At 38.8% G+C, this 24,767-nt stretch overlaps 1 protein-coding gene across 1 annotated transcript in view; it reads left to right on the top strand.

Annotated features, from left to right (window-relative positions):
• The window catches only part of LOC127881932 (TELO2-interacting protein 1 homolog), a 68,425-nt gene that overhangs the window by 39,408 nt on the left and 4,250 nt on the right, over nt 1-24,767 (top strand). Inside the window, exons 12-19 of the mRNA XM_052430159.1 lie at nt 432-674; nt 3,198-3,270; nt 4,576-4,786; nt 7,498-7,634; nt 9,335-9,500; nt 19,462-20,639; nt 21,626-21,813; nt 23,807-23,889. Of these exons, the coding sequence (XP_052286119.1) occupies nt 432-674; nt 3,198-3,270; nt 4,576-4,786; nt 7,498-7,634; nt 9,335-9,500; nt 19,462-20,639; nt 21,626-21,813; nt 23,807-23,889 (2,279 nt within the window). The remainder of the gene's footprint in view (nt 1-431; nt 675-3,197; nt 3,271-4,575; nt 4,787-7,497; nt 7,635-9,334; nt 9,501-19,461; nt 20,640-21,625; nt 21,814-23,806; nt 23,890-24,767) is intronic.

The following is a 24,767-nucleotide window of genomic DNA, read 5'->3' on the forward strand; positions in this document are numbered from 1 at the left end:
TAGGATATTTCTCTTTTAACCCTTTGCATGCTGGGAAATTTGTTGGCTGCTAAAATGTTGTCTGCTGAATTTCTAAAATTAGCATTTTCTTTGATTTTTTTCAAAGAATACTATCAGAATAGCCAACAGTTTGGATCCTGATGAGTTGCCACGTTCTGTGGCGTCTCATCTGGATCCAAACTGTTTGCAAAGGCCTTCAAAATTCGGTTCCCGCACTGAAAGAGTTAAAGGATGTGTCTTGATAGCTTAAACCAAGTCTAGGTGTAAATATAATAAGCCTATTCACACTGCACAGGCTAATCTGGGACAACACTTTATGGACATGCATGAAGCCCCATTATCCTAGAGTGAGGCTGCTATACAGCTTGCCTGCAGTCCCAACAGGGCTTTTGTTCATACAGATGCAGAGGTTTCCTTGGACTTATCTTTAGGGAGCAGTGCGGTGTCCTCCTCTGGGGCCACCAGCATCATCCGTCCACGCAGGCACTTCAAACACTTCAATAACGAGCGGATCTACGACAAGGTTCGAGGTGTGTGTCAGTTGCTCGGTTACTATGGAGACCTGCAGGTGCTCCTCGACCACTTCCTGGACGTGTTCCACGAGACGAGCCTGTTCAGACTGCAGGCCACACTTATCATGAATGAGATCATGTTGGGAACAACCGGCGAGACAGGTAAGGGATCTTGGTTGGTAGTCAGTATATGCAGACAGTGTATATCTTCCAGGGTTTTTTTTCCACTTAGAAGATAGCCCATGGCTTTGGAATTGGGAATTTTATCGGCATTTTCATGAAATTGGGAAAATAAATTCATTAGCCTTTTTTCCACACGAAAAGTCCACTGATTAGGGAAATACTAAATTTGATATAACCCTTTATAATCATTCAAATTAAAAGAACAAAATCATATAATACTTTGTTAGATGTAATTGAATTAAAATTGAGATAAAATACACATTAGACTTCTTTCTAAAAAAAAATTTTTTTTTTTTTTTTTTGGAAATTGGGAATTTTTTGCCACATTTTGGGAAAAAAAGGATATTTTTTGGGATTGGGAACATAGCCGAATTTCGGCTATAAAATCGGGCCAAAAAAAACCCTGTCTTCTCCCTCCCGGTGTATCTACCAGTCTGTTTGACAGACTTTATCCTAAATAGAAAAAAATCCAAATAGAGAAAATCCTAATATCAATGTTCTAGTTATAATTATGTCTGTTTTATTTCTGCTACATCTAATAAAGTACAGTGACCTCGCGTTCATCTGAATTTGGAAAGTCTGGAAATCTCGCGATCCGGACGAAAGTCGAAGGGAACGGATTTATTATGCATTATTTTGCCTCTTTAAGTCCGGAATCTCATGTTTCGGATCCGGACGTAGATTTCGTGACACCGATTTGTGCATTTAGCTGTAATTATGTCTCATTAATCCGGATGCTTCTCAACATGGGGGGCTTAATTGCCAACCCACTGTATAAACAAAAGCGCAATCACAGAGGCGTAAAGTATTGTCGTTTTAGGCTTAATTGCGAATCCGTCGTTAAACAAAAGCGCGATCACCGAGGCATGGAATATTATTGCATTTAGGCGTTATAGTAATAGGCGTTACTAAACATGATTGGACTCTGACTTTAAACTAAAATTGATGTCAGCATTACACAATGCATCTTAAATGACACAATGATTTTCTTTAATGAGCTGAACACGGGACCAATAAAGATGCTGATTACAAACCATTTAAAATGCAACTAACGTTACATGTCGCTATTTTAATCATTTCAACATTCTGTTGAATGAGACGGGTTATCAATAAAGATATTAAAACAGTATCGCAGTTTTATATTTAATTTTTATATGCCTTCAACACCCTTGATTTGTAACTCTGCCACCAGCTTACAGTTCGCATTCCACCCATAGCAACGTCTTTTCACTACGGCAGTATCACACGAGATACAATCAGTTCTCATGGAAAGTAAATACAGCAACAAAATATTGATTCAATACTAAGCTATCAACGTAACTGTGTGATTGTAACATTCACAAAGCTTTACGTCATGCGTGTACATGTACTAAAATTCGGTTACGCGTTTTTGTACCGGTATTTACATTGTTTAACAACATTTGATTTTTTAAACTAAATAAATGTCTGCGTAACAAGACAATATCATCCTTGATGAGAAAAAAGTATGTAAATGTACATTAACATAAGGTTTATGTCATAAGGTAAATATTTAACACTTGAAACGGCACTGGTTACATAATCCCGAAGATTCGTTAATCTGGAAATTCTGCCGAAACGGACATTTCCGGATAAACGTGGGGTCACTGTATATAAAAAAAATATATGATTTTGTATTTATAATTTGTTAAATTAGTCTTTTCCCAAATCAGTGGACGTTTGCTCTTAAAAGAATTCCAGATCCAAAATTTGCATTTTCCCCAAAACAACCAAGTAAAGGCATACAGTACAAAGTGCAAGGTTCCAGAAGAGTTGAAATATGCCCTGTTAAAGCATTGAATGAATTTACTTTTATCTTAAAGGACAATCTATTAAATATGGGAAAACACCAGTTTTATAATTAGTATCACATTATTATGGTTGCTATGGCAACATGAAAAATACATGTTAATATTTGTAATGGTATATAAAAATCAGTATTTCAAACACAATCCATGTTGTTAAACAGCAACAAATATTGGTTGGTTGTCATGGTAACAAGTTATACATTAAGTATTTTATACATTTTTTCCAAAGTATTCAAATAAAAGAAAATTATAATGTATTATACACTGCATCATTTGCTTAAGGCATTCCCAATTTATCAGATTATACGCATATATGTTTTAATTAATAATTTGTGAAACTCTAAAAGCCGTTTCCATGATAACAATTATAAATGTATATGATATGATGTGTCATTTTGCCAAGTAAATATTGATTGTCAAACAAAATAAACCTAGCAACTTAATAAATAGACCTATTTTTCTTCCTTTTTTATCACTTTTACAATTAAAATATATAATCGTTAATATTTGATATGTTACCATGGTTATTGATTTTGAAAATGGAATGCAAAGAACAAAAACATACAGTAAATACTAATTTACTGAGTTACTCGCAGGCTGTTCTGGTTTTATGCTGTTTGCACATAGCCATTTTTACTTTGTTTCTGAGTGGGAAAGGGTTAACAAACTGTTTCAGCATACACCAACAACTCAAAGAATGGTCGCAGCTGGCAGACGCATGGCAAAGATGAGCTTTCAGCTGTTGTCAGGTATAGAATCTCATAGATACACATGTGTTCATTGTGCAATATATATATATATAGTCATGTATATATACATGTATATATATATATATATATATATATATATATATATATATATATATATATATATATATATATATATATATATATATATATATATACAGCTTTCGTTAGGTATAGAACCTTTAAGCTACACATGTGCTGATTGTGAAATATATATGGGCCGTGCTCTGTGAAAAGCAGGTTTAATTCTTGTGCGTAAAATGTCGTCCCAGATTAGCCTTTGCAGTCCGGGATGACAATTTCCACTTTTATGATATTTTTAGTTTCAAGAAAGTCTCTTCTTAGCAAAAATCTAATTAAGGCGGAAAGTGTTGTCCCTGATTAGCCTGTACCGACTACACGGGCTAACTAATAAAGGCGGAAATTGTTGTCCCTATTTAGCCTGTACGGACTACACAGGCTAATCTGGGACGACACTTTACACACATGCATTTAACCCCCATTTCACAGAGTACAGCCCATATATGAACATTCCCTGTATGTCTAGGCGTACAGATTTGCCCCTTTCTTAATATTTCTGTGCTACTTAAAATGTATAACAGCTGGAGTGATGAAGGTATATAGATATGAACTTGCATGTGAACTTGACAACTGGCTAAATTGGTGCACACATGTCTTGTTATCCCCCGCCCAAGGCAGAGGGATATAGAATTGGGTTGTAAGTCTGTCATCTCTTCAACAAATGTGCTTTTTGTCCCCTACCGGTTTCACCGGAGTGGACTTATGGTTTGTGCTCTGTGGGTCTGTCTGTGAGTCTGTCTGTCTGCCTCTCACACTTTTCTAGATCCTGCGATAACTTTAAAATGTTTTCATATTTTTTCATGAAACTTAAATCATGGATAGATGGCAATATGGACATTATGCACATCATTTCATTTTGTTCCTACGTCAACAATTCTGGTTGCTATGGCAACAATTAGACTAGAAATACTGCTGAAAATGGTGTTTTTCTCGATCCTGTGATAACTTAAAAAGTTCTTCATATTTTTTCATGAAACTTGAAAAATGGATAGATGACAATATGAACATTATACAAGTCATTTCATTTTGATCCTACGTCAAAAATTCTGGTTGCTATGGCAACAATTTTTTTTTTTTAATTCTGACAATGGTGGAGCCGGACATATATTGCTTGGCAATAGTCTTGTTTTTTATAGTTAACTAAAATTTTCATCATGCACATCTATCATTTGATCATTTGATAAATGTTTACATGATTTTTTCTTTGAATTTATTATCTTTACACAGAATGTTAGTGGATGAGTATTTAAGTCCAGTGAACTTTGACCTTGTGACCTCTGTGACCGCTCAGTCTGGGAAGGTTCAGTCGTTGGATCATCAACTGAGACACCTGGCTGTTACAAACACTTCCCCAGAAAATGATTTATCAGCTGCCAAACTGAATCGCAATATTTTACAGATTTCCCTGTTTTTGGAAGGATTTGGTAACTTTGCAAAGGTATGATAGAAGTTTAGAACATTTTAAAGATTTTTATGATAATTGTTTTATGACTTTTGTTGCATTTAGGTTAATAAGAAATATATATGAAACCAAATTATTTTGCCTTTACCTTATTAGTTTCAATGCAAAGTAAATGCTGCTTCCTGGAGCAAATGTAGTTATATTTTCTACCATTCAGTGTAACAAAAATAGTAATTAATGCTATGAAAATCAAATGTGAAAGCTTGAATATATTTTGCGTGATGTTGGCTGGATGATCTGCAAATCTGAAACACCAAAACTAGTCAACTTCAAATGTGTCAATGACCTGAAGTTTTCACTGACCATAAAGGACCTCATGGACTTTCATCTAGACTGTTATAGTGCCAGATATAGTTTAGCCTTGTTCATGGAATAACTGGGCTTAATGCATGTGTGTAAAGTGGCATTCCAGACTAGCCTGTTAATCTGTACAGGCTAATCAGGGACGACTTTCTCCTTTTTGATGGTATTTCTTTGTTTAAAGGGAGTCTCTTAGCATAATTCTAGTTAAGGTGGAAAGTGTCGTCCCTGAATACCCCATGCTGACTGTACAGGTTGTTTTTTGGTACATCTATACGCACATGCATTAAACCCCATTTTTAGCTCCACTGGCCAGAGGCCAGCGGGGCTTATGTCATGGTCCTGTGTCTGTTGTGCGTCTGTGAGTGCGTTAACTTTTTCCTTAAACATCTTCTTCTCCTAAATTACAAGTCCAATTCTGATAAAACTTCTCACAAATGTTCCTGGGGTGAACCTCTTTCAAATTTGTTCAAATTATGTCCCTGGGGTCAAATTTGACCCTGCCCCCGGGTCACAAAATTGAAAATTTGCTTATATAAGGCCTATCTTGTGAAAACTTTCAAAATCTTTTCCTCCATAACCATTGGGCCTAGAGCTATCAACTTTGGTATGTAGAGACATCTAATAGTCCTCTTCCAAATTTGTTCAAATTATGCCCCTGGGGTCATATTTGACCCTGCCCGGGGGGTCACACAAATGAGCATATGCTTATATAAAGCCTATTTTGTGCACACTTAAAAATCTTTTTTGTCTATAACCGTAAGGCCTTGGGCTGCCAAATTCGGTATGTAGTGACATCTAATAGTTTTCTACTTAGTTTGTTCAAATTATGCCCCTGGGGTTAAATTTGACCATGCCCCAGGGGTCACAAAAATGAACATACGCTTAAATAAATCCTATTTTGTGCAAACTTTAAAAATCTACTTGTCCATAACCATATGGCATAGGGCTACCAAATTTGGTATGTAGTGACATCTAATAGTCCTCTACCAAATTTGTTCAAATTATGCACCTGGGGTCAAATTTGACCCTGCCCCGGGGGTCACAAAAATGAACATATGCTTATATAAAGCCTATTTTGTGCAAACTTTGAAAATCTCTTGTCCATAACCGTATGGCATAGGGCTACCAAATCGGTATGTAGTGACATCTAATAGTTCTCTACTTAGTTCGTTCAAATTATGCCCCTGGGGATAAATTTGACCCTGTCCCAGGGGTCACAAAAATGAACATTCGCTTAAATAAGGCCTATTTTGTGCAAACTTTAAAAATCTACTTGTCCATAACCATATGGCATAGGGCTACCAAATTTGGTATGTAGTGGCATTTAATAGTCCTCTACTAAGTTTGTTCAAATTAAGCCCCTGGGATCAAATTTGACCGTTCCTCAGGGGTCACAAAATGAACCTATGCTTATATTGGGCCTATTTTGTGCAAACTTTAAAAATCTACTTGTCCATAACCATTGGGCCTATTTCTACCAAATTTGGTATGTATTAAAATCTTAAGGTTCTCTACCAAGTTTTTTCAAATTATGCCCCTGGGGTCAAATTTGACCCTGTCCCGGGGGTCACAAAAATGAACATATGCTTAAATAAGGCCTATTTTGTGCAAACCTTTAAAAATCTTCTTGTTCATAATTATAGAGCCTAGGGCTTCTAAATTTGGAATGTAGTGACATCTAATAGTCCTCTACCAAATTTGTTCAAATTATTCCCCTTGGCTGAAATTTTACCCTGCCCCAGGGGTCACAAAACTGAACATATGCTTATATAAAGCCTCTTTTGTGCAAACTTTAAAATCTTCGTGTCCATAATCATTGGGCCTAGGGCAACCAAATTTGGTATGTAGTGACATCTTATAGTTATCCCCTGCCAAAGGCGGAGGGATATTGTCTTGGCGTTGTCCGTCCGTCCTTCCGTCTGTTCGTCCGGCCGGCCGGCACTTTTGTGTCCGGAGCCATATCTTGGAAGTGCTTTGGCCGATTTCATTGATACTTGCTATGAGTATATATATATGGATAAGATGATGATGCATGCCAAATGGCATTGTACACCATCCGTTAATAACGGATTGTTGGCCCTTTGTATCTTTAAAAAATGCTGACATCTGTAACAAAGCTCTAGTTTGGCGGGGGATATCAATTCAACGAATTTGCTTGTTCTCTACCAAGTTTGTTCTAATTATGCCCCTGGGGCCAAATTTATTTATATAAATGCTCACCCTTCCAACTTTAAGCACCCAGTGGGACGAGGGATAGAAAGAGAAAGTCACATTTCAACCCATGCGCATTGCACACTTTTTTCGCATAAAAAACAGTGGAGCGATACAGGGCCATCATGGCCCTCTTGTTCTAGAGTTTGGCTCATATGTATTTGTAAATGCAGATCTTGAAGACCGGGTTTGAGCCCCTGTTGATGTCAGCTCTGTATCCAATGTTAGAGAAACTGGGAGATGAGTCAGCCGTTATTTCCAATACAGCATTAATAGCCCTCGGGGATGTTTGCCATGCATGTAGATACAAGTAAGAGTTGTGGCAGGTTTTATTCAGTAAGATATTTATCATAGGAGTAATTTCAGTAATGATTAAGTTTTAAGATAATGATATGAGTCATGTTCTGAGAAAACTGGGCATAATGCATGTGCGTAAAGTGTCATCCCAGATTAGGGTTGATAATCAGGGATGACACTTTCCGCTTTTATGACATTTTTCGTTTAAATGAAGTCTCTAAGCAAAATTCCAATTTAGGCGGAAAGTGTCGTCCCTGGTTAGCCTGTGCGGACTAAACAGGCTTATCTGGGATGACCCTACGCGCATGCATTATGCCCAGTTTTCTTAGAACACAACTCATAAGTACTATTTGAGCCTTGTTCATGGAAAGCCAGAGCAGTCTGCACAGGCTAATCAGGGACAACTTTTTAAGCTTTAATGGATTGTTTGGTGTGTTTGTTTAAGTCTCTTTAAACAATGTATGCTGGGTGGAAAGTGTTGTCCCTGATTAGCCTGTGCTGACTAAGTAAGCTGATCTGGGATGAAACTTTACGCAAATGCATATAGCCCATTTTTTGTCTCCTACCGGTTTCACCTTATGGTTTGCGGTCTGTGCGTCTGTCAGTCCGTCAGACTGTCTGTCACACTTTTCTGGATCCTGCAATAACTTAAAAAGTTACTCATATTTTTTCATGAAACTTAAAACATGGATAGATGGCAATATGGACATTATGCACGTCATTTCATTTTGTTTCTAAGTCAAAAATTCTGGTTGCTATGGCAACAACATCAAAAAAATGACAATTGTGGAGCCAGTAGGGGACATATATTGCTTGGCAATAGTCTTTTTTACAAAGCCCAGCATAAATATATCAACATCAATCTTTTCTGAATCCCTGTCTTTTCTGCCTTTTTTTCCAATTTTGCTTCAGGAGTGTCTTGTACAGCCTGTATTTGGAATTATGAGCTCAAATCTTCCTTGTAGGCTTCTGTTTTAAAGTCACTAAGTACTGGGTCTTAAAAGGAGACAGACCCAAGTGTTATCATATTTTGGCTCTTTATCCCCCGCTATAGGCGGAGGGATATTGTTTTGGCGTTGTCCGTCCTTCTTTCCGTATGTCTTTCTGTCCGTCCGGCACTTTTGTGTCCGGAGCCATATCTTGGAAGTGCTTTGGCGGATTTCATTGAAATTTTGTATGAGTATACATATGGATAAGAGGATGGTCACGCGTAATGGCCTTGTACAGCATTTGTTAATAACAGAGTTATGGCCCTTTGTATCTTGCAAAAATGCTTTTTTTGTGTCCGGATCCATATCTTTTAAGTGCTGTGGCGGATTTCATTGAATCTTGGTATGAGTGTCCAGAAGCATATTGGCAGGGGATATCAATTCAGCGAAATAGCTTGTTCCTCTTGAATCTAAAAAAAGTGTATTTATTGTTTAAAAAAAAGTGACTTTGGTGATAGTTTTAGTCTTAGGAATTTATTTCATGAATCTTTACTTTAATATGCATAAGGGATTTTGTACATTCCTGTTGCAAATTTAATCATATATGAGACAGTCTGTCTGGAATAATACAGTTGCTAAAAGCACAGTAAAGGTAACTAACACAAGTTGTAGGTTTGCATCTCTTAAGTATCCTTATTGTGAAGTCGTCTTTCAAACTACAGCTCTCATTGTCAAAGTTCTACATGACCACCTGTATGATCGCATCAAATGGTTGTATATACAGGTCCATAGACCAGCTGATCCGAGAGAATGCCGACTACCTGATGAACTCCATATCCCTGCGACTAAGACACCTGGACAGGAACAGGAAGTGTCCCCTGGTTCTCAAGGTCATGTTGCAGTATAGCAGCGCCCAGTTACTGCCCCTGATACAGGACACCGTGCAAGAGGCGAGAGGCTTTTCTCTACTCATTAAATGGCATGTTAATGAAATTATATGAGCCTTGTTCTGAGAAAACTGGGCATCATGCAGATTAGCCTAGGCTAATCAGGGACGACACTTTCCGCTTTAACTGGATTTTAGTGTAGAAGAGACTTCCTGTAAACGAAAAATACCATAAACGTGGAAAGTGTTGTCCCTGATTAGCCTGTGCGGACTGCACAGGCTAATCTGGGACGACACTTTACGCACATACATTATGCCCAGTTTTCTCAGAACGTGACTTATATTATCTTTTATTTGATCTGATATTAATATAAGACTCTGTTCAGGAGGTGAGAGGTCTTCGCAAAATGGGATTCAAGTAGTGAAATATTGTTATGATGTTTCTTTACTGGTTATTTTACCTATAAATGGAATGGTATTTTATTGTTGATTTTAGATTACAGGGCCCTCAATCTATCAAATCTGCCGCTGAATTTCGGCGGCAGTCCCCCACCTGAAAAGAATATATTTTTCCCCGAAAACTGATTTTTTCCCCCTCAGAAAATGAGAAACAATCGCTGATTTATAGTTGAAAATTTACTCCAATATATCACTGTCCATTATATGGCGTTGTCCTATATATCACAAATTGGCTATGTTATGGCTCCCAAAAATGTGACGAGCATAATCAGAAAAAATCAGGTACAAGCTAGTTTTTTTCCCTTTTTTCACCCACTTATATTTTCTGTTTAATCTGACATTCATAATCCAGTTTTGACCAGATTGTTTGGTTTCATTGTACATCACTATAACACCTGTGTACTGCGATAAACAATAACAACACTGGCCAAACATCACAGGTCATTTCGGGTGTAACCATTCTCTCTTGAAATTGCTTTGAACTGCCGAAGCGCACCAGTGCACACATGAAGATGTATACAATTATAACTGTAAATGTCACAAGTCAATACTGACCTATCTCAACAATCTTTGCGCATTAGATACAATGTAAACTACTTGCTTTTAATTTAGAGGTAAAGCTCCCTCAGTTTGTCAAAATGCACTACTATTAAAGCCCGTGTTTTCCATGAGGATAAGATGACGTCATTTTGTACATTGGGGTCTAATTTGTGCATGCTTTTTTGAACAATAAATCTTGGCAATTGTTTTTCGGATTACAATTTTAATTATACACATTTGAATACTTACATGGAATAATGTTTTGTTTTATACCAATGAATAACATATGGATATAACAAATACTTCAATGAGGTAGGTAAATAGCGTGTTTTGAGATTGCCAAACTATGCTAATGTGTACATAAACATGCATGAATAACCTGACAATTTCGTGCGCGGGATATATCAAGGTCATGATCTTTGGACCCCTTCAACCTCAATATATTGGACTTTTAAATAAGATTACTGTTATATAGATTGAGTAAAAGTCCACCATTCTGTCCTATAGACAGTAACATATATATAGAAATATATGTTTTTTACAGTTCAACACAGACAGTTGTTGTTTTTTGTTATAAAAATTCCCCTATTTGAAAAAAAATTCCCCCTCCTAAGGGCTGCGGACCCCTTCCCCCAAAGTAGTGTGAGAGCGCTGGATTACAGTTTATTTGCCACTTCTGCATTCTCATGTATTAATTGTTTAAATAGGAATAATAATTTTCAGATATGGAACACAGTATGCCCTGCTGTTTGATCAAATAAACTTAGTGCATGTTTATAAAACAGGTTTTAGTAGTTGTTAATGAACTAGGTTTTTGTAGATGTTAATGAACTAGGTTTAAGTAGTTGTTAATGAACTAGGTTTGAGTAGTTGTTAATGAACTAGGTTTTAGTAGATGTTAATGAACCAGGTTTTAGTGGATGTTTATTAACCAGAATTTTTTAGATTTTTATTACCTAGGTTTTAGAAGATGTTAATGAACCAGGTTTTAAGGGTTTAGTAGATTTTTATGAACCAGGTTTTAGAAGATTTTTATGAACCAGGTTTAAGTAGATGTTTATTAACCAGGTTTTAGTAGATGTTTATGAAGCAGGTTTAATTAGATGTTTATGGACCAGGTTTTAGTAGATGTTTATGAACCAGGTTTTAGTAGATGTTTATAAAACAGGTTTAAGTAGATGTTCATTAATCAGGTTTAAGTAGATGTTAATGAACCAGGTTTTAATGTCATAAATACTGACCTGTTATCGTATGCTTATACTTTCCAAGGGGAAATAACTCATCCGGAATTTTAACTGGGAATCCGCCACCTCAATACCGTAATACAGGCCAGGTTAAACATAGTGCAATGCAACCTAGCCAAAAATCGGTAACCAACCCTCAATATTCTTTCCGGATCAACCAGGTGTATACGTGTCTTTTACGGCTCTGAATTAAAATATTGTTTTTCACTTGGTTGATTGGGGTTTTGAATAGATAAATTGTGTTATTTATCTTTTTATTTCTCATTCGGATTAATTTGTGTGGATTTAATGGATTTTGTTTCATTTGTAAAAGGTAAGCCATGCTTGTTTTTATCGAACAATGGTTTATTTCTACCATGCTGGGTGTTTTCAGGCGCGAACGACCACGTGCAAAACGTGCTCTTCTAATACATTGCTAGAACGTGCAAAGCATGTTCTTCTAATGTGTTACGAGATCGTGCAAAGCGTGTTCTTCTATTGACAGATTGTTTATCATTTGCCATTGTGTGCAATAATGATTTTAACGTTCCGTATGACAATCTAATTGATCGTCATTTTATTTTTCATCTGTTTTGAATTAAACTTTTGTTTAATTTATGATCTACGGCAGTATTATTATAATTTTCATTATGGTCAAATAATGATTTTATGTGCCGTATGATAATCTGGTCTGTGACCAGTTTATGGTTGAATATGCTTTGCTCTTGTTTTTCATATATTCGACTACATGATGGTCGCAGAAACAAGAGTGGATAAATACCCGGTGACTTCGCAGATCATGGATGATAGTTGCAGTATCAGTCACCGGGTATCGGGCACGATCGCGACCGTACTATGCTAAGTCTCTTAGACAGTCGGTCAACATCAGACCATATGGCGACACCCGTCAGCCGGTCTTTGCCCGATGGCATTGGTCAAGGACATCGACCAATGCCGGACCATTTGGCATCCGCCATACGGTCATTATCCGGTGACAACACTGGTCATGATATGACCGGTACGTCACCGGGGACGTTGATCACGGACCATTGATCGACGTCTGACCGGCCGGTCCGGTCACCGGTCATGTCACCGGTCCGGTCCGGTCATTGATCACCGGTCCGGTCACCGGTCCGGTCCGGTCACCGGTCCGGTCACCGGTCCGGTCACCGGTCCAGTCCGGTCACCGGTCCGGTCACCGGTCCGGTCATTGATCACCGGTCCGGTCACCGGTCCGGTCCGGTCACCGGTCATGTCACCGGTCCGGTCACCGGTCATGTCACCGGTCCGGTCACCGGTCCGGTCCGGTCACCGGTCCGGTCATTGATCACCGGTCCGGTCCGGTCACCGGTCATGTCACCGGTCCGGTCACCGGTCATGTCACCGGTCCGGTCACCGGTCATGTCACCGGTCCGGTCCGGTCACCGGTCATGTCACCGGTCCGGTCATGTCACCGGTCCGGTCATGTCAACGGTCCGGTCCGGTCACCGGTCCGGTCATTGATCACCGCTCCGGTCACCGGTCAACAGTCATCAGTTAGGCCTGCCACCGATAACACCAGTCACCGGTCAAGAAGAAGAACTCGGTCTTCTTCATTGAATTATTCTCCTATTCTTCGTTGAATACATCGTCTTCATCAAGGATTAGACATCGGACACGCTCTTCTTCGTCGAGCAGTTCTCATCGTCGAGGCTCTCGTAAGCGATCACGTCGTCACTCACGGAGACGTTATTCTAGAAGATCTCGGTCTCATCGCAGCCGATCCACATCTCGGCCGATCCAGATCTCGACATCGCAGGAAACGAGGACGTCGTCAACCTTCACGTAGACATCAGCGGACTGCATTGAGCACCACTGGATATTTATCGAACATACCTCTCCTTCATTGAGCAGTTCTCGGCGTTGATACGCTCGTAAGCGATCATGTCAATGCTCACGGAGACAATATTGTAGAAGACAATATTTCCAGCGTAGCCGAACAATATTTCGGCATCGAAGTTATATGGATGTCGCCACTTCTCACGTAGGCGTTAATGAACCTACTGGTCATATCGACGTTCTCCATTTTATTCCTTTAGGAATATCATGTCTCCATTCCACGTGTGATGGTTCTTCTTATGGCATCCACACATGTTGCAGTCACCGAGCCGTAGTTGTATACGAACACTAGTTCGTTTAACATTCAGGCTTCGGGATAAGCTGTTCTTTTCTCCACTACGACTACAAGGACACTTATGCCTATTAATACTGATAATCTACCGTTGTTTTCCGGTTAACATTATCAGATGACTTCGTGGATGGTCATTCTTCTGCACCAGATATTTCCATTCTGACGCAGTTATATTATACCGGTCCCGATCACCGGACATCGGTCACCATTCTACGGTCATATCACCGATCACTGATCACCGGTCAGAATAAGTGATGTCTCATCGCCATCGGATTGGATTTTTTTGGCATGATCTTCTTTTCCGAGCAGTGCTTGACATTGATAACAGACCATTTGGATTCCACCATTTTTTCGGTCTTTAACTGGTAACGTCACCGGTCATATTATGACTGGTCCGTTCACCGGGCTACAGTTACCGGTCATTGACCGGTCCGGTTCGGTCACCACTTACCAATTACCGGTATTCCACTGTGTTTTCATCGGTCAATTTTTAGTATCACGGGTATCGTCTACATTACATAGTTGTATACCCCTGGCTATGATTGTATTGAATACTATATTTTATGGATTCAACAATCTACATGACTTTTTGTGTTTTTCAATACTGATTTTCTACTGGCGACGGTCACCAAATCATGCTATATCTGTTATTTGTACTTCTATCTCAACCGGCTACATGCAGACTACTGGTCTTGCAGATAGATCGGCTGAAGTGGGCTCGGAGATTAGCATTGAGGTCGAACATTACTATTTGACCTCTATTAATTTATGTTCGAGACCCGAAGGATGAATTGTTTTAACCGCCTTTACCTGTCGGCTACAGACTTTGCAGTCAGTGTCACGGAACAGTTGGGACACATTAATGACGCTAGCAGGATTAGCAAGACGACATTTGTATCGACTTCTGCTTTTCTATTGCTCCTACGGCAGTGCATATTTTCAAGCTACTGGAATCAACAAGAGTTCTGATACATAGGATTGCCTATCAGATTGACCGCATAGCGGCTACAGTCTTGTAGATGGCTTAGGACCTATTGAACTCAGATCTTAGATCCTAGGATCTGGAGGGACCTCATCTTAAAGTTATTCTTCTATTACACTTCTGGCCATAACAGGCCGTCTTCCTATAACTGGTCGTATTCCTTTCGGAATTCGTCCAGGTTAGAAGTCTTGAAGTAAATGGATTAATCAAGTCAGAATTTAAGACTTCCATGCATTCTACCGGCAAGCGTGGACCCGCTTAAGGTTACCCCTAGGGTTTTCACCTTTTTCTGCCATCACACCTCCGATTCCGGAGGTACCACTATCAATCATATTTCCGTACTTCGCAAATCGATGACTTCGCGACCTGTATTATTCAGGATTTTAAAGGCGCCTGTTATTGGTTCAAGAAGAGGCTATATTCTGTAGATAGGTCATTAACTTATAAGTGTTAAACACTGTCCTATTCTACCAATTTTCAAGTGTGTTTGGAGTGGGAAAGTTCGGCTTGCCGTGGTTTCTTTGCCCACCCATCCTTGACAAATGGTTCCGGTCACCGGTCGGTATTTACCGGTCCGGTCACCGGTCCTTCTGCTGAGACGTCTTTTCTTACGTCCGTTTCAGCTTTATTTTTAAGATAATTGTATTAATCTCGGGATTATTTAATGACACAGATTTCCATCTTTTTGTCATTATTTACCACTATTCAGTGGTGTCTAGACTAGAAGATTATCTTGGCAAGAATATAGTTTATTCTACCACAACCTTCCTTACATCTTATACAGATGTGAGCAGATAAGGTTATGGACGATCACATAGAACAACGTATCTTGATTTTCTCAATTATGTGGTATCCTAACGAATATCACCTGCACATATACATCTTGAAAAGCAAAAATTCTTTTTAGCTGTTTTTCATTTACAACACATTTTCACGATTCCTTTGTGATGGTTTCAACTATCACACATCGGTCGTGGATTACTTACAGACACGGAGGTGATCATATTATCACTCCTTGTAACTGGAAATCAGGAACTTATTCGTTCTTTGCAAGAACAACAAATTTTCTCTTTCGTCTTTCTCATACCAGTTCGTCTCAACGCCCTGTTGGACCTTTTGTCCTGCAGTTCTTTCTTTCGAATTATTTTTCCGTTGGGTTCAATAATGTAATCGCGCATGCGCGCCAGTGAAGTTGCAGACGAGTTGCATGGTGTACATAGTATATCAAAGAATGTTGTTTATCATCAAACGCTAGTTATTAGCGTTATGCGATCGTATATCGCAGTGTATACCGGTATGCTGAACAACGTCAACAATGCAGTTCACAGAAATCGATCCAGCAGGGTGTGCGATTGTTATACATTCGTCCATTGACATAAACTGGAATATCTTGCCTTCTTGGTGAGTTTTTGCAATAACTGAGTTTTTGCCATAATTTCATGAAATATACGTAATGAACCATGGGATTATGGTTCTACGACCTTTTAAGTCTCCTGTACAATTATTTTCAGGAAACTTCTTCACAGGTCAAATATCATATCTCACTGAGACATATTTTTACTGATCCAAACATGTGCCACTTCATGTCTGGCCATTAATAACTTTTAGTTATCTCTACAGAAGAACGTTTTTCTGTTAGAGTTTCAATCCTTGTTACTTGTGCAAGGATAATTCCATCAGAACTGTATAAAGGTTCTATGGAAATTCATTTTTTTTACTGGGTAATTGAGAGCATAGTTATTACCTTAATCACTCTGCTAGATACATAGAGGTTTTTCTCATCTTTTTCTTGATGATAAGAAATTTGTTCTTTTCTTCATCAAAGGATAGAGATTATGCTCTCGTATACCTTGTTTTGTGTAAGTCATCGCAACTCTGTGCTGTCTTACCTATTTTGGAACTGATCCAAACTATGGAACGTCAACACTATGTTTTTCGTTCCTTTACCTTCTTAAGCGGTTTTGACTTGTGTAACATGTTGGGATGCTTAATGAGCTCCCTTTGAACCTTTTTCATCAGGCTTATTAACAGTTCCAATATAATTTTAAGACGGTTTTCCTTCTTATTATGGCTTTTACCATACGGAGAAGTGAAATTCATGCTTTTTCTGTTGAAAACGACCAATTCCAGTTGGATCTATTGTCGTTTTCACTTTGTTGTGTCAGCCAGGATTCCTTGCTTAATATCAAGTCCTCTATATGGCTTCTACCTTCAAGTTTCCAAGTTTTCTTAAACTGGTAGTCATGAAGATGAGGATAAACTTCTTTGGGCAATCAGGGCTTTGAAGTTCTATCTCAGCAGTGTTAGTCAGAAGTCCATTCGAGGTTCTCAAAGACACTCTTCATTTCCCCCAAAAAAGGGGGGGGGAGATGTGTCTGCGGCTTCTATTTCTCGGGGTTAGACCTCGACTAAGGAAAGTTAATCTTATCCTATCTAAGGATTCATTCCTTTTTAGGATCTGACCGCATGAATTAAGAGCTCTGTCTGTTTTGTGGGCATATATTAATCACACCCCACTTTTTGACGTGCTCTAAGCTGTTTACTGGAGGAATCCGACCACCTTGTCATCTTTTTATCTTCGTTTTCTGAAGTGCCAACAATACAATTTGTATACGTTTGGGCTTGTTGTGGTTTCACTAACGGTAGTGTCTTCTTTACGACATAGACATATTACTCTGTCCGAGAAGTCATAATTAATACCGTTTTAACGAAGATTACTTGATATCATTAGCTGATAACCCTGTTTATGGGTTCTACTGTGTTGGGAAAATATATACGAACCTTCCCACCGCAGCTGCAAAATCAGCATACGATAACAGGTCAGTATTTATGACATTAAAACAAATTTTTTTTAAATAAAATTCATTTTAATTATTAAATACTTACCTGTTATCGGTAAGTCCCACCTCCCACCCCGCTATTCGATTAATATTTTTGTATATATATTGAAAGAATATTGAGGGTTGGTTACCGATTTTTGGCTAGGTTGCATTGCACTATGTTTAACCTGGCCTGTATTACGGTATTGAGGTGGCGGATTCCCAGTTAAAATTCCGGATGAGTTATTTCCCCTTGGAAAGTATAAGCATACGATAACAGGTAAGTATTTAATAATTAAAATGAATTTTATTTAAAAAAAATTTGTTTTAGTAGATGTTTATGAATCAGGTTTACGTAGATGTTCATTAACCAGATTTAGTAGTTGTTTATGAACCATGCTTTAGTAGATAATTATGAACCAGGATTTAGTAGACAATTATGAACCAGGATTAAGTAGATGTTTATGAACCAGGTTTCAGTAGATGTTTATGATTCAATTTTAAGTAGATTTTATGAACCAGGTTTAAGAGGATGTTCATTAACCAGGGTTTCAAAGATGTTCATTAACCAGGTTTAAGTAGATGTTTATGAACCAGGTTTTAGTAGATGTTCATTAACCAGGTTTAAAATGTTCATTAACCATGTCTTAGTAGATGTTTATGAACCAAGTTTTAGTAGATGTTTTTGAACCAGGTTTTAGTAGATGTTTATGAAACAGGTTTAAGTAGATGTTTATGAACCAGGTTTTAGTAGATGTTTATGAACCAGGGTTAGTAGATGTTTATTAACCAGGTTTTAGTAGATGTTTATGAACCAGATTTTGAACAAAGTTGAAAATCCTTCTTATAAGATTAAGACTTAGTCTTAAACAGGTAGTTTCCAATCAATCTATTTTGAATTGACCAATCTTGATGAAACTTTGGATGAAGCAAACTTACACGGAAATTTAGCTTGGGATAGTACATGGGGCTTGTAGGGTCAAGGTTGCTGTTAGTAAAAAAGAAAAACAGTTTCAGCTCAATGACTTGAGATTTATGAAGATGCGCTGGAGTTGTGTGTGTATGTTTTTTACACAGAACCCTTGGGATAGCATCTGGGGCCAGTTGTCAAAGTTTTGTTGATAATTTTTTTCCCCAAAATGGAAGGCCAGGTCCTTTCACCAAATAAAACAAGCACTGGGTTTGATACCCAAGGTGGTTGTGTATTTGAGATCTACCCAAAAGACACCAACAACTGTTGTTTTTTTCCAGGAAACCGTTTCAATAGGCTTTAAGCCTTCCTTGCAATTAACCCAGAAAAGCAAAGTGAAAATGGCTTTGTGCAAATAGCATAATTAAAAGCAGAACAGCCTGCGAGTAACTCGCAGTCTGTTAAGGTTTTATGCTGTTTGCTTCTCATCAGTAACTGAGGGTAGGAAATGAAGCCTTTAAAACTTGAATCTAGTTAGAAAGGTATTTAATTTAATTGAACTTTCTAAGGAACTACAAATGCGTAATAATATGAGCCTTGTTCTGAGAAAACTGGGCTTAATGCATGTGCTTTAAGTGTCATCCCAGATTTGCCTGTGCAGTCCGCACAGGCTATTCAGGGACGACACTTTCCCCTTTTATGACATTTTTCGTTTAAATGATGTCTCTTCTTAACAAAAATCCAATTTAGGTGGAAAGTGTCGTCCCTGATTAGCCTGTATGGACTGCACAGGATAATCTGGGACGACACTTTATGCACATGCATTAAGCCCAGATTTCTCAGAACACGACTAATATGTATCTAAGTGGTAACGGGTAAAGCTAAAATAACCCATGTTTCAACTTAACTAAACTCTCCGCAGATCCTGGACTCACTGGATGACAACTATGCAGAAGAGGCAGCCATGTTTATGGGTGTACTAAATGAGCTGGCTAAAGCCGTGGTCAGATGGTTTCCTGACAAACATAAATGCAGGAACAGTGATAAACATGAAGACAGGGAACAAAAGAGCCAACAGGGGGCCAGTAAGGGTCAGAAGTGCAACAATGGTGCTGGGCCATCAGAAGGTGATGGGATAGGAGCTCTGGCTGGTACAAGGAATGGGGTCAGGAATGGGGTCGGAGCAGCGTGTTGTGAGGGGTGTGGTTGTGTGGTGGGGGATGATGATGGGGATGGGGATGTCAGAGAAGGGACTGTGAAAATTAGAGGGGATGAAAGAAAAGGGTCTGAAGGGGCTGGCAACACAGGAAAGGGGGATGCATTGAAGAGGATAGTTGAGGTGGAACGGGACATGTTTCAAGAGGTGGTGGATATCAACTGTAGTGACCGGGTGCATGTGTATAAGAAGTGTTCCAGTAAGGTTACAGTTAAGGCTGGGACAGAAGCTGTAGGAAGTAATGTGTGCCAGCAGTGCTTGAAGATGTTGACCCTGCCAGAGGACTGTAAGCATGTGGACAATTCGGAAAACCTGATATGTAAGTGTCCCAGAATGAAAGACCCAAGCGAAAACCACTTGGGTTTGTCAGGACAGGGGGTAGGGCCTTTTGCACTGCGAATGTCAGGACAGAGTGTTGGGCATGTCTCCCTAGGGGAGGGGGAAGATTTGGTGCAGGGGCAGTTTGATGACGTAGAGCCCTCTCTAGATGGCGCCACTTTTTCACTGCCTAACGGTACCACAGAGTGTGAACGCTGCCGTAAAACACTTCCAGCAAGTCGCTGTGTCCAGTGCATCTTCAAGCGCTTCAACACTGTGAAAAACCATCTTAAGGAAAAGGAGGCTAAAGATGCCAAAGACAGAAATTGTGAAAATTTTGATGAATTGGCAGTTACTGAAACACTCTGTAAAGCATGTAAATTAAAGGCAGAAGAATCTTCAACCAGCAAAGTCTGCTTGGAATCTGAGATCGCCGGTTCTGCACCCACAATAAGTGATGTCACTGCAAAGGAAGTAGAAGAGCTGGCCACCTACTTTTCTGACCTCCTTGCACTGGAGAAAGAGTCAGCAGGGGAGATAACTGAGGAAGACCTAGAGAACTTTCAGTGAGTTAATAGGTTTTTGTGTGTATCCGATGGAATATATTCACAATGTTGGAAAATAGAGCTTAATGCATGTGTAAAAGTGTCATCCAAGATTAGGGATGACACTTTCCGCTGTCACTGGAGATTTTGTTTTAAAAAAAAACTTCCTATATTTATGAAGTCTGTAAGTGTGATCCCTGATAAGCCAGTGAGGACTGCACATGCTAATCTGGGACAATGCTTTACACACTACTTAAAGTAACAATCACGCTCAAAAATATCGAATATTTCGTTAAATAAAGCTAACCCATAAAAAAATCAATGTTCCTTTTAGCAAAATGCAAAATTTCAATGTTAGATGTTTTCTGGTAGAATTGATTTAACGAGATACAAAATGCTCGTTTTTATTTTTTTGTGGCCACAAATAATTTCATTTATATCTCCCGTGAAATATCCGAACATTTACGGTGGAACACGAGATTGGATACGGTAAGAGCGGAAGCATGACGAAACTCTCATGAATTATCATTCTGTGAAATCAAAATGAATTTTGGGTAACTGGAACTTGAGCGAATGCGAAAATGGCTTGTATAAATTATGCAAATGAACGCAACCCGAATGAATCCTGACTCGAAAGCGAAAGTAGATTACATTGTGGAACGATATTTAGATATTTAGATGCTTAAAACTTGCCAAATGCTTGTAATATAACGTTTTTACATCAATGTTACTTGTTTTTAGGGTCTTCCTATTGTAATTAACCATCGTATGGTACTACTTGTTGTCAAATGTTTTTATATAGCATAATACAGTGGCCGTATGTATTGGTGAGCGTGATAGTGACTTTAATTAGAACGAGACTATGTAATTGCATCTTTATAATAATGGTGAATTTTAGCAAAGATATCACACATTTTTATGTTGGTAAATCTTTAAGTCATACATAAACAAAATTTAAGGCTTAGAGCTTTTAAGGTTGTGACCCCTACCTTCCCATCTTATTTCAGGCCGACCCAAGATGACCTTGACCCCACTGACCCCCCAGAGGTCGCGCTACCCCTGCCCGGGCACGTGGTGGCAGTGCGGGAGGTGATGTTGCGATGTAAACACATCCTGTCCTCCCCTAGACCTCAGCTCAGACTACTGGTCCTGGACACCATCAGCCATACCTGTCTCGCTCTGGACAAACATCAGGGTGGGGCAATCAGAGCCTTTGAATAGTATTTGGCCTACCACAGCTGATCTTATTTGGTCATTCAGTACTTCATGTGTAAATGTTGGGCAAACCAGAAATATATGAGGGGGCCTGATCCCGTGTTCATTGACATTATAATTATTATTATTTTAAACATGTAGCCTGAAATATTTTAATTTGTATTATTTTGTCCAAAGACCCTGTATGCCAGAAGAATCATTTACTTTTACTTCATCATCTTTCATAGGCAAATAGGTGTATTATATTGGTTTAAAATGGAAAATGTTTAAACCTATGTGTAAACATTTTTTTATACCTTTTTTAAAAATGTATTCAAACATGGCATTCCATGATGGTATATGTATCTAACATTTTAAAAGCTTTGCACATGAAAACTCAAGGCCACTGTTTAAACACTGTACGGTTCTGAATTGTCAATTTAAAAAAAGACAAACAAAAAAAACAGTCTATATTTGTAAGTATCACATAATTTGTTGTTTACAACTACAAAGTATGAAATGTCAATGTAATTAAATTAACATTTCTACTCAAAATAAACGTAGATTTTGTACAATTGATTGTAAAATAAACTTCAGTGTTCCCTATGGCAATTGCCGAAATCCCAACGCCAGATGTGGTCTGGTAAAATAGATGTTTGTAGATACAAAATGCTCGTTTTTGTCCCCTACCGGTTTCACCGGAGGGGACGTATGGTTTGCACTCTGTCTGTCTGTCTGTCTGTCTGTCTGTCTGTCTGTCACACTTTTCTGGATCCTGCGATAACTTTAAAAGTTCTTAATATTTTTTCATGAAACTTGAAACATGGATAGATGGCAATATGGACATCATGCAAGTAATTTCATTTTGTTCCTATGTCAAAAAATTCTGGTTGCTATGGCAACAACAACAAACAAATTCTGACAATGGTGGAATTTCTGACAATGGTGGAGCCGGTAGGGGACTATATTGCTTGGCAATAGTCTTGTTATTATTGTTTTGCATATCTATTCATACAACACATGAACACTAACATGGTGTTCGTGTGTCGTATGAAAAGATATATTCGCAGGAATTAATTGTGACCACAAATAAATAAAAACAAGCATTTTGTATCTACAAAAATCTATGTAATCATACCACATCTAGCATTGAAATTTTGGCTATTGCTACAAGGAACACTGATTGTTAAGGTGTTAACTTTATTTTACGAAATACTTAATGAAATTTTCGTTGATTTTGAGCGTTATAGAGACTTTAACTTCAGACTACTCATATGATGTCAAATTATTAAATTGAGTATAATTGCATCTAGTAGTTCCAGCTTTCCCCTTCCTGCTTAGAAGCAAAGTGAAAATGGCTATGTGCAAACAGCATAAAACCTGAACAGCTTGTAAGTGTATAGCAGCCTGTTTAGGTTTTATGCTGTTTGCTGCTCATTAGTATCTTAGGGTTGGAAATGAAGCCTTTAAAAATTGAATCAAGCAAGAAAGGTCTATAATTAAATGTACTTTCTAAGGGACTACAAATGCGTCAAAATACGAATCTTAGTGGTGACTGGTTAAGTTAAATTAACAAACACAAAGCAATTTACCCCTTAAGGTGTTCTGTAACTGGAATTCAGAAATTCCTGTATGCAAAGGGATTTCTCTCAATATGCATATACATGTAGAGGAAAGAAGGGGACGGTAGGAATTTGACAGGTTGTTAATGATAGATTTTTTTAGCTTATAAAGATTGTTTTTTAGGGAGTCCAAATAATTTCCAAAAGTCTTTTCAAAGAGCAAAGTGTAGCTGCTGTTTGTTGTTCTAGATAAATTTTTTCATCGTTTGTTGTTGCAGATGAGTAACTGCCCCTGTTTGTTGTTTCCAAATGAGTAACTTCCCCTGTTTGTTGTTTCCAGACGAGTAACTTCCCTTGTTTGATGTTTCCAAATGACTAACTTCCCCTGTTTGTTGTTTCCAGATGAGTAACATCCCCTGTTTTTTGTTGCAGATGAGTTACTTCCACTGATTCACAAGATCTGGCCTCCATTTAGTCTGTGCTTTGCAGATGAAGAGAAGCTGGTCACCATTAAGGTTGGTGGGGCAAAGTTAAAGTGAATATTAGCGTTGCTTGCTTGCTCATCTGTGTTTCTTTGTTTTTATGCCCCTGGATTGAATGATGGGGGGGGGGGGGGGGGATATTGTTTTTCGCCTGTCTGTCTGTCATTGTATGTGTCTGTCACAAACTTTAATCTTGGTTAAACTTTTTCAATAACTTTTGCAATATTGAAAATAGCAACTTGATATTCGGCATGCCTGTGTTTCTCATGGAGCTGCACATTTTTAGTGGTGAAAGGTAAAGGTCATCCTTCAAGGTCAAAGGCCAAATGTATGGCTTCAAAGCAGGGCAGTAGGGGGCATTGTGTTTCTGACAAACACATCTCTTGTTCAATTCACAAAATGTAAAATGTTTAAATATGCTGAGTCATTTAAGTGAAATATCTTGAACCATATTTTCTAAAAAGGTTAACTTCTTTAAGGCCTAGTCTCACTATAATACCGGATTCACTGGGGACTACCAGGATGAACCGGGGGCAACCCTGCCTCCACCGGGAAAGTATTAAAATGTTTAATACTTCCGGCATGAGCCGGGAAGGACCGGCGCAGCACCGGGAACAACCCAGACAGCACCGTAGCTCCACCTGGGCCCATACATACCCCAGCAGTGTTACGGAAACGCCCCGGTGAATGCCGGCGGAGTTCCGGTATACCAGGGCTGTGTCGGGATGCTGCCTGCTTTCACCGGGACTCAACCGTGGCATTACGAGCGACAACAGGGGCTTTGCCAGGGCTTCACTGGGATAAACCGTAGCCAGACCAGGGTTGACTGGGACTCTGCAAGGCTGTTGACAGGCATCATCCGGGGCGGCACCGGGAAAAAGTGTGACCGCGTTAAAAAAATTCTACGAATC

Source organism: Dreissena polymorpha, chromosome 5 (genome assembly GCF_020536995.1).
Source record: "Dreissena polymorpha isolate Duluth1 chromosome 5, UMN_Dpol_1.0, whole genome shotgun sequence".
NCBI lineage: Eukaryota > Metazoa > Mollusca > Bivalvia > Myida > Dreissenidae > Dreissena > Dreissena polymorpha.